This window comes from Gnatocerus cornutus, chromosome 2 (genome assembly GCF_029298725.1).
Source record: "Gnatocerus cornutus isolate USDA-ARS CGAHR chromosome 2, icGnaCorn1.1, whole genome shotgun sequence".
NCBI classification, from domain to species: Eukaryota; Metazoa; Arthropoda; class Insecta; order Coleoptera; family Tenebrionidae; genus Gnatocerus; species Gnatocerus cornutus.
The window spans coordinates 12,524,788-12,535,090 of record NC_142234.1 but is presented as its reverse complement, the minus strand read 5'-3'; the positions used below and the strand labels follow the sequence as shown (position 1 = coordinate 12,535,090).

The window sequence follows — 10,303 nt, the reverse complement described above, 5'->3', positions numbered from 1 at the left end:
GACGGTTTTCTATTTAGAACCTTGAAAAGAACCCCAGTTTCAACTGGATTTATTTATTTTGGATCCACATTCTCCGTATTTTAGGGGGGGTAAAATTACAGCCAAACATTCTAGCGCACTGGGAGTGTGTTCCATCATCCGATATTTCGTTAAAAAAGTCTTTGTCAGTTGGTTTATTGTGAAATTTAAAAAGTATTTTTGTTTCAAACTGGAAGCGGTTCCTTTAATAATGCGAATGAAAAATAAGAATTAAATAAATAACTTTTATTTTCTTCACATACATACATTCATGGCATTCTTACATTTTTTTATCAACTGTTAATTTGGTGATGAAAAAGAAATTCTAAGCATACTTACAGCACCTTATTTCCATATTTTCATATTGTAATTTAAGCATCAATAAATATCGAAATTAAATTAAAAACATTGAATTAATAGAGGCAATACAGATATAAATACGCTGAAGTTAATAAGCTTCTAAAATATATTTCAGACATATAACGATTTTTAATAAATATTTTATATACTTAATGACCTAAAAGCGAAACTTTTTTCTCAATAATGCTAGTGACAATTTTCGATTGTATACACTACAATGTTTTAGTACTGTTGCTACTAAAATTATATCACAAGTAATAAAATTGAAGGACCTATACCATCAATTACTTTAAACATCTGGTGGTAGTATTAAATAAATGCCTAAAAACTGATAAGCAGTGTTGTATTTTTGCCCAATATTAATCATCATCAATCACAAATCCTGTTCTAGCTTGTTGAGCATGTTGATTCCTTTGCAAAATATTTAAACACTGCGTCAAACAATGTAAAGAAGCTGCAGATGTCGCTTTTAGCAACAACAAATTTGGATCAACAAAAAAATTGCTTCCAGCAGATTCTATTGTTCTACATAAAGCTGAGTCTGCTTGTTCAGTTTGTGTTAACTGTGCTCTTGCACAACCCATTGCGTCTAATACTGCTAAATGTTCACGTGGAGGTAGAGGTGGGCTGTTTGCACTGATTGCCTAAAATTTATTATTAGAATTTAATTAACTAATTTTAACTGGGGGTACCTTGGTATGAGATTCAGCTACAGCTCTTAAACCATTAACCCATTCTTGTCTGGCTCTAGCATCTGCTGCTCTCAATTTTAACATATCTCCAGAAGCACAATTAACAGTAAATGTTTTTGAATCTTCATCACTGGGGCAAATGACAGCACCTGCTAAATGAACAGACCCTCTGGGAACTGTTCCATCTGGTTTCTCTCCTTCGCAAAGATAGTAATGCAATAGGCCTGCATTCGCATCTACCATGAAAAATCTATACTGCCACCCCTTCATCACATTTGTGTATTTATACAGTTGACCAGAAAATTGTCTCTGCTTGGTGTGTAAGTCCATAACTGACTGTAAAAAAATATGCAAATATACAAAAGATTTTCTTATGCAGTCGGTCGGATTTTAAGCTCACAGCCTTTGAAAAAGTATAAATTTTATTCAACGAAACGAAATCTAACCTCAACTAACTTGTTGTTGGTCATGAAACGTCAGTCTTGAATAGATTATCAACACTGCACGACTGATTAATTAAATAATTTAGTAGCGCCGTATTAAAAATTTTTATATTCGGAGCACCAAAACCATTGTAGAAACAATTTTTAATTTCAAAAACTTGAATTTTTATTGTGTTTATGAAATAAACTGTCAAATGTCAACGTCGCTACCATTTTTACCGACCTTTGCTACGCCTTTCCTAGCCAATCGTACCAAAGATACCCGGCGCTAAATTTGAGTCAAACTTTGAGTTATCTTTCATCTTTAATTAACATTGTTTAGAATAAAACCTTACCATCGTTTAGATTTTTTGTTAATTATGTAATAAAACAATTATGCAATGTTTGCGTGTGGGCGCCAAATACTATCTTCACTGTTTGGCAAAAACCAGACTAATCTAATCAGGAAAGACGTAATCTTTTGACAAGAGACAGTAAGAGACAGTTTTTACTTTCTTAAATTTATTTTCTCAAATTGTTCATAAATAAATTATTATAAAACTTTAAAATACTGTAAAAAATTCACTCTAATGGCCTTTTATGAGCGCCCCAGCCGTGGAAACACCTGTAAAAGCGTTTAGACTCCTTGTTTTTAAGTGTTAGGAAAAGCTTGCGTGGCCGGTCGGGTTGTTTAGCTCTCATATGTTGAATATAAACCTACAAAACCACGAAACCATTAATTTGTTGACGCCATCACGGTAAAGTACCTGTGCCGATTTGTAGCCAAGTTTGATTTCCACTTCGCTGCATTTAGCGCCAGGCCACAAAAAGACTTGTTCTCCGTTGTCCAAAATCATAATGTCATCGTCCGCTAAATCGTCCTAGTATAAAAACACATTAAGAATTTTATTTTAAATAAGAGTGAGCCAACCTGGCAAAAATCTGAACACTTCTCGGAAACCACGAAATATCCCTTTTCATTAGAACATCTGAAAAGTCTTGTGTATTCCATGAAGGTGGCATCTGTTTCGTAAGGTTTTTTGCCTCCCAAGCCAACCCAGAAGAAATTGTCAGGTTCTTCGCCTTCAGCCAATACTTGCAGACTGACCCACGGACTGTTGAACATTTCTTCTGCGATTTCTTGAATGAGTCGGCCTTCGTCGGGGTCTGCCTTGGAACCTATCCAGACGTAAACTATTCCAGCCCCGTCCTCTTGTTCAAAGGGCACATTCAAAATGTAGCTATTTTAAACAAAAACGATAAAAAATTGGTTATTCCTTAAGCTAGTATTACCAGAAAGCTGAATTCAGAGAACTTGCGTCCGGTTTTATTTGCACCAATCTTGTATAAAGAATACTACCATTAGATCTCAAATGGTAGAATTCCACCGCATTCTTCTCTCTTTGTTTTCGTTTCCCTTGATGAATTATAAATTTTCGTTTGAAATGTGCCATGAACTTCATATTCTCCTGTTGCTGGTACGTCCTGACAACCTCCAGCTTGTCTTGAAACAGAAGTTTGAACTTCTTTTGAAGTGTAAAAGTGAACGTCAACCATCCCATATTTGAAGCTTCCCGTCCTTGCCAGAAATAAACAACACAGTGGTAATCGTCTCCATCGTTTGGTACTTCTACTCCATCACTGTCTTCATCAAGAGGCATCCAATATCTACACAAAAATACGTAACAATCCATAGAGTAGAAATGCCCAAGTTCTTCTTCTGGTAGTCGAACAAACTTCTTTCCTTCAAGAACTAACGCCTCCATGACATCCAAATCTTCATTCCACTCTTCCATCAGTTGCTGGGCTTCCGTTAAAGGCATTGCTGGTTGACGAGGGGTAAATAAGGCAGTTAAGTCGTGTTTAGTTTCTTGTTGGCGAGCCCACTTGTGCAAATCTGCACCAGTTTTGTTGACGGATTCTGCGGTGCGAGTAAAATCAACAGCGATGACTTCATCCCATCCCACAAACTTGCATTTGAAGATCTGCAAAATGTTAATGTAATGTTTAATTTTCGGTGGATGACGAAAAGTTTACCTGCGGCTCTATACCATCTCGTATTCGCGTTACCAAAGCGTAATCAGGTCGGTCGATCATGTTGAAGAGTTCCTCGCATAGTTTTATAGCAGCGGCTTTAACAAGTCTTGTCGATTTCTTTCCAATCCTGCATGAAATCATTGCAAGAGTGTAAAAGTATTGAAATTAGTTACATACCAAACAAAGACGTCCAAATAACAATCCAAAATGTACACATTTTTACTGTTCAACAAATCGTTGGTAAGTTTGGCATGAGGCACTTCCACTTGGGGCAATTCTAAATATCCCATTCCTAACTGAATTTGATACAATCTTGGAGGCACAGGAACAAAATTCGGGTCGACATGTTCCTGTAATGGTTCTTCTGGTGGCACCCCTTCCGGCTCCCCTAAAGCTATCCAAAATTCTTTACTTTCATTCCCCATCATTTCAGTGAGCAATTCCGACTTGTTTTTCCTTTCATTTTTGTTAATCTTTTCGCACAAGAGACGAGATTTTGATTTCAAAGTGTTTTTAGCCTTCTTTCCATTCCAGACAAAAATTTTCGGTCCGGTGTCTAAAATGAACACATAGCAAGGATCCAATGATTTTGCACAAACGGCAACTTGTTCAAGATGGATAGATGGACCGGCAATATGGCAACGATAAAATCTTATATCAATAATCTACAACCAACTGTTGAAGAAATGGATGACAAGAGTGTTAAATCTTACGTTCTCTTCGACAGTGAAGAAACCGCTTCGAGTTCTACCGCCTTCAATGTATGTTATTTGAGTATCAAAAAGATTAAGAAACTCTTCGGACTCGTCGGCTTGTTCTTCACGGATGGTCCGACATTGAGCTCCGAGATAATTGCGTAAGTTTACGGCGTGAATAGCAGAACACGCTCGTTTATCGAGCTGAAAATTTTATTTTTCTGACAATGTATTATTAACAGTTAACTTACAGTCGCCTTTTCACCGATCCAGAAGTAGATTTCCCAACAGAGTGTCTCTTTGTCTCCTTGGGTAGTTTTTAACACAATATAACAATCTTCTTCGTAGAATTTTCCGTAGGCAACTTCTTCAATGCGGTTTGGTAAGAAATTTTCAATTTCCCAAATTGTTAAGCCCGGAACTTGGCCATCATCTTCTTCGAAAAATTCAGAGTAATCTAGAGGGGGCTTCTCAAGAGTTTCGTCCCAGCGTTTTGGTCTAAAAAATTGGGGGGAATATACAATTGCTAGAAATTTGAGAACTCACTTTAAGGACTCGGCCTTTGGATCGTCGGCAGGCATTAAATCTTTCTCTTTAGCTATGTCTTTCATTCCCTGTAACAAAGTTGTAGGAATAGAAAAAAACAAATAGAAACAGAACAGATTGTTTTGTCTGTGGCTACAAATATTCTTTTGGAGTATTTATGATATTTTTAGGCAGAGATTTTTATTTGTACACTTTGTGGAGCATGGTCGCTGTGGTAAATAAAAACGATCGTAATCTGAACATTAAATAAACAAAACGAATTACATTTTGAACATTTATGTTGTGTTTATGTTTATTTTAATATCAATAGGAACCTCAACAGATGCCCTCATTTCCTTGGAACCGAATTAATTGGCTTGTTTTCACAATAATATTCAGTAAAAAGAATAAAGTCTTACTTTAAGAATTTTGGCCTGATCCTGGTCCGCTTCTTCATGATCCCGCTTTCCTCTCCGTAGCCGCATTTTTCTGGCAATTGGGTCTTTGCTCGGATCTACAAAATGACAAAAAATAAAGAAACACCACAAAACGAGGATATTACTTTGTGCGGGCGTTGGTGCTGGAACATTGGCCCCCGCCAGTCTCAACTGGCTTTGCAAAGAAAAATCGATGTTGTAGTACTCCACTCCTGCTCCTCTCGTCATTTCTACAGGTTTTGGGGGCATAATCAGGTCGGGATTGTTTTTCAAGTTCACATCAACCAAATCATTAATTAGATGTATGGTGTCAGGTAAAGTAATGAGTCTATTTGAGCTCAAATTCAACTTCTTTAATGAACCACATCTGCATAAGCCTTCGGGAATCATTTCCAGTTGATTGTTGGCGGCGGAAAAAATTTCCAGACATCCTAATTTCCCAATGCCTGATGGGATTCCTTCAAAGTCAATTTTATTGTCGTTGACGAAAAGTCGTCTTAATGTTGAAATCTTGCACAAGGCTGCTGGAAGACTTGTAAGTTTATTGCAAGACAGGTTCAAAGTCTCGAGTTTTTGCCACAATTCCATTGCTGAAAATCTTATTGAGACATTATCAAACACATATGAAATAAATACCAGTTGAAAGTTCTGTGATTTCATTTTCGCTTAAATTGAGTCTTTTCAAGTTAACCAAAGAGTATAAAGAATCAGGGATCTTTGGTAAAGCATTTTGGGCGAGATCCACATCTGTTAAAAGAGTCAAATTTTCCAAATTCGTAGGAAAATTACTGAGGTTGCGTTGGGTGTTCCTCATGTGAAGAGTTTCCAAATTCAGCAAAGATGGTAACTGTCTTAACTGAAAGTGTCCCAAAGGATTGTTGCTTAAAACTAAAGTTTGTAAATTGGCCAATCTTCTGGTTTGAGGAGGTAAAGTTTCCAAATTATTGTTACTTAAATCAAGAAACAACAAATCGGTCAGGTTTATGAATAATGTGTTTGGAATTAAGTCAATCCTATAAAGTACAAAAAAAAATAAAACAAATTGAGATAATTAGTCCACTCACTGATTGTGACTCAAGTTGAGAACTAAAAGTGACTTGGCCCTATCCAACCCCTCAGGCACTTCTTTCAGCTTATTGTGACTTAAATCCAAGGTACTTAACTCTTCCAAATGAAACAAATCAGCTGGAATTCCTGAACTCTTAACTTTATTATGCCTTAAATTCAACGTGCGAAGACAATTCAGTTCTGTTAATTCTCCATGTAGCTTCTCAAGATTGTTCCTCGTCAATGATAAATGTTCCAATTTGAGCAGATTTCCCATTTCTTTGGGAATTTCCACCAAATTTGTTCGATCTAGTTTGAGCCATTGCACGCCCGTCATTGAGCTTACGGCTTCAGGAAATTTATCATTCTGTGAAAATACTTTGGGTATTGAAAAATTACGCTTTTTCAACTTACGCTAAAATCATTTCGGGTGAAATCCACCCCCCGAACGAAGGGAAGTACACCTGTATTTGCCATTTGGTGAAATGTGTCACTCCTGTCACTGTCAATCAAAATCTGGCACGTTTAGGTTAGGTGTGTCCACTCAAGTACTTGCTAGAGATTTACATTTTCAAGAATCTTCCAGATTCTTGCGCCAGATGCTTGCGATTTAAATAACAGGATGAAAACTTGAGAAGAGTTACACCTAATTTGGAATGGAAATTTTCCATAAACAAAAGAAAAATCGTAAATGGGTCAACCTTAGTTCTCTAGATGGCGCTTTTTTTATTAAAGAAAATTGATAAAATTTTTATTTATAACTTAATTAATAAAAAAATAAAATAAGCAGGGTACCCAAAGAGCATGTACTTTTACAAAAAATGATTTATAAATACATTTTATTAAACTCTTATTTAATCTTTTATCTAAAATTAAATTTAACGATACTACGGCCATCTAGGGGACAATAGCTTCAATAATAATAAACGCATGCGTAGGACAGTTTATCAGACGTTTGAGAGACGCTTTTTCGAATAGGTTAGGTCACAAAAACCGAAAACCAGCATAAGTAGTTTTTCAGTTGTAAATACTGTCTATAGACTGAGCTAAATTGTGGCTTGTTGTGTTTCCTCATAGTATCAACTTTTTGACACTACATTCCTACACAAGTAAGTCCTTGTCTTTCTTTGAAGGCGTGAAAAATTTGCTCGTGTTGTAGCATGGATATTCGTCCAAATAACACAATATATATCAACAATTTGAACGAGAAAATAAAAAAAGAAGAACTGAAGAAGTCTCTTTACGCGATATTTTCTCAGTTTGGACAAATCTTGGACATCGTGGCCTTAAAAACACTGAAAATGCGAGGTCAAGCTTTTGTGATTTTTAAGGAAATTCAAAGCTCAACCAATGCTTTGAGGTCAATGCAGGGTTTTCCTTTTTATGACAAACCAATGGTGAGCTTATAAATTGTGGTTTTTAGGTTAAAATGTAATTGTTATAATTGTGCATTGCACCAGGCACAAGCTAAACTGTGATTTGACTGTTTCAGAGGATTCAATATGCGAAAACTGATTCTGATCTTATTTCGAAAATGAAAGGTACTTTCCAGGAAAGACCAAAGAAGATACGCCCACCTCCATCCAAAGAAGATGAAGCGCCAAAGAAGAAGAAGAAAAATAAGGATCCTAATAGAATTCCTGGTGGTAGCAATGCTGAGCAGCCACCTAATCAAATTCTTTTCCTTACTAACCTACCTGACGAGACAAGTGAAATGATGTTGTCTATGTTGTTTAATCAGTAAGATTAGTTTTCGCGCTTTGTTCACTAATTCTAAGACTTTTTTTTTATAGATTTCCTGGTTTTAAAGAAGTACGTTTGGTACCTAACAGGCATGATATCGCGTTCGTTGAGTTTGAAAATGAATTGCAGTCTGGAGCTGCAAAGGATGCCTTGCAGGGATTCAAGATTACACCAACTCACGCTATGAAAATATCATTTGCCAAGAAATAAAGATATCAATAAATTTAATTTAATCAGAAATATGAATGACTTTTTTTCTCGTTTTATCAAACTAACCAAAAAAGAATTTTTTTTATTTTCTTCAATTGTCAACATTGTATCTAAAATTGGGTCAATTTCTCGCTGATGAACCCAAGTATCTACATACATGCCTGATACCTTGTTAGTTACTGTTAGAATTGGAAATGTAGTTACTAATTAACTCGCAAATATAACATTTTTATATATTTTATAACTACCAATGTATTGCCAGATTATGTCTGGAAAATTTGCATTTAAATTATGTTGAATTCTCCGTATTTACACAAAAACAAAACGATTATGAATATTACCCCAGGAAATGGATGAAACGTTCACTCTCCTAGATGGATATTACCTTTACCTACCGCACAGAGAAAAGTACTTTATCATAGTTTAAACATAATAAAGACTTTTGAAAATAATTATTGAGATCTGCTGTTCATTACGTTCTCATTCACGACTCATTCTCCTTCATTAGCCGAAACAAAAGTGTGATTTTTATACCTTTTGCCGGAAGAAGTAGGTAGCAGCTGTACTAAAATTGACGATTTGCAACGCTTAACTCGGTAACTTTTATTTGGGGTAATTAAATTATTAATGTGGACTTGGTAAATAAAATTCTAATTTCAATTTTCTGTTAGTTTCTACGCACAGTTGGAAAATTTGCGGCGATTTGAACAAATTTAATCCAATGATTTTGGAATTTAGAAGAGTTAATCATTAGTATGTCAAAAGCAGCAACTTATACAAATGTTATTAATGTATTGCGAAAATGCGAAGTTGAATCTATAAAATTTTGTCAATTTTAGTTTGTTCCAAAATTAAAAATTTCTAAAGATTTGTTACTGATCTAAAATTTTTTAGTTTAGTAGAGTTAATAAGCATGACAAAAGTAAAAAAATAGCGAAAATAGGAAATTTAATCTAAAATATTGGATTTAGTTATTCCATAATTCAATAGCATTCATTACATTTTAAATGATAACAGCTCTTTCATTATAAATATTAATATACATGGTTAGAATTTTGTGATTTTAGCGTCAATTTAAACATTTTTTGGCGTAATGCATACAGAAATTTAGATGAAATAAATATAAGATTTATGAAAAAAAAATTTAATTTATGAAATTCTGATTTTTTATAAATCAATTAATATCGCCGAAAAAATAACGTATGGTAACAACAGCACCACTGAATTCGATTTTGTTCGATTGGGGATAAAAAAGAGTTGTGCAATTGAAAACATTTTGAAACAGTTGGTCCAAGCATTTAGAGGAGATGGTAGTTTTGTGCACATTCCAGTAAAAATGTCTGCAAGGTAGGAGAGTTATTTTTAATAGATATTAATATTTTTTGAGTTAAAAAAACAGCTTTTTAAATAGTTTAGTGGAAGTTACCAAAATCGTTTGCAGCCTCATTTAAGTTTTGTCATTTTTTTAGGATATTTTGAATAATTTGTTGTAGAAAATTTCAAGCCAGGCGTTGGAATAAGATAATTTTTTCTTCAATTGGATTAATCTCCACCTAAAGTCCCAAATCCTGAAATTTGAATGGTGTGATTCGTCTGTTGCTAATGTCAATCTCTAGTTTAGAGATATACTAGTAAAATGAAGCACTTTTGCTTTTAGTTGCAAAAATACACTTTTTGGACTTTTTCGGAGTGTTCTTCGAAATCAATTGTGTGGGACTTGTTTGAAATTCAATTTATTTGGGATCTGAAGTAGTGAATTATTTTCTATAAAAAAGTGTTATGTACGCATTTACATAAAACCAGTGTAGTATCAATTAGTACCTATTTAGAAGGACAGTCGCCGATCAACCTCCCCCTACAAATAAAACAGTTTTTTGTGTAAAAAAAAATGTTGGCTAATCGCTTTATTATTATGTAAGTTAATTCTTCATTTAGGCAGTCGAGTTCGGACTTTCGATTAATGAAGACGTGCTGTGGAAATTCGAAATATATTTTCGCGTTCGATTGATAGAAATTCAGGAACAACAGGTAGCTTTAAAATGGTATACATCCATTCTTGACATTTAAAAAAAAATCTAATGTTAAAATTTTGGAATGTGGTGGAGTTAATTAGCGTG

At 34.7% G+C, this 10,303-nt stretch overlaps 3 protein-coding genes across 4 annotated transcripts; 1 reads left to right on the top strand and 2 right to left on the bottom strand.

Moving 5' to 3' along the window:
- Positions 1-249: 249 nt before the first annotated feature.
- LOC148179124 (oxysterol-binding protein-related protein 11-like) lies at positions 250-1,939 on the bottom strand. Of its 2 annotated transcripts, none has more exons than XM_088029750.1 (3): positions 1,849-1,939; positions 1,071-1,406; positions 250-1,022 (listed from the first exon to the last, which is right to left on the bottom strand). In XM_088029750.1, the coding sequence occupies exons 1-3, from the start codon at positions 1,849-1,851 to the stop codon at positions 738-740; spliced, it is 624 nt and encodes a 207-aa protein (XP_087885876.1). In that variant the 5' UTR covers positions 1,852-1,939; the 3' UTR covers positions 250-737. The 2 variants fall into 2 exon arrangements, with proteins under 2 accessions (XP_087885876.1, XP_087885875.1); XM_088029749.1 differs by lacking the exon at positions 1,849-1,939 and adding an exon at positions 1,517-1,752.
- A 58-nt stretch (positions 1,940-1,997) lies between these two features.
- Positions 1,998-6,954, bottom strand: fliI (FLII actin remodeling protein). Its single transcript, XM_088030008.1, has 14 exons — positions 6,648-6,954; positions 6,251-6,600; positions 5,823-6,199; positions 5,312-5,776; positions 5,169-5,263; positions 4,771-4,838; positions 4,476-4,722; positions 4,243-4,428; positions 3,707-4,194; positions 3,530-3,656; positions 2,786-3,477; positions 2,424-2,733; positions 2,260-2,373; positions 1,998-2,209 (listed from the first exon to the last, which is right to left on the bottom strand). Exons 1-14 carry the CDS (start codon positions 6,708-6,710, stop codon positions 2,075-2,077), a joined length of 3,717 nt encoding a protein of 1,238 aa, XP_087886134.1. The 5' UTR covers positions 6,711-6,954; the 3' UTR covers positions 1,998-2,074.
- Positions 6,955-7,154: 200 nt separating this feature from the next.
- On the top strand, positions 7,155-8,216 carry snf (U1 small nuclear ribonucleoprotein A snf). The gene is made up of 4 exons (XM_088029733.1): positions 7,155-7,342; positions 7,393-7,630; positions 7,726-7,973; positions 8,027-8,216. The coding sequence occupies exons 2-4, from the start codon at positions 7,394-7,396 to the stop codon at positions 8,184-8,186; spliced, it is 645 nt and encodes a 214-aa protein (XP_087885859.1). The 5' UTR covers positions 7,155-7,342; position 7,393; the 3' UTR covers positions 8,187-8,216.
- Positions 8,217-10,303: the final 2,087 nt, after the last annotated feature.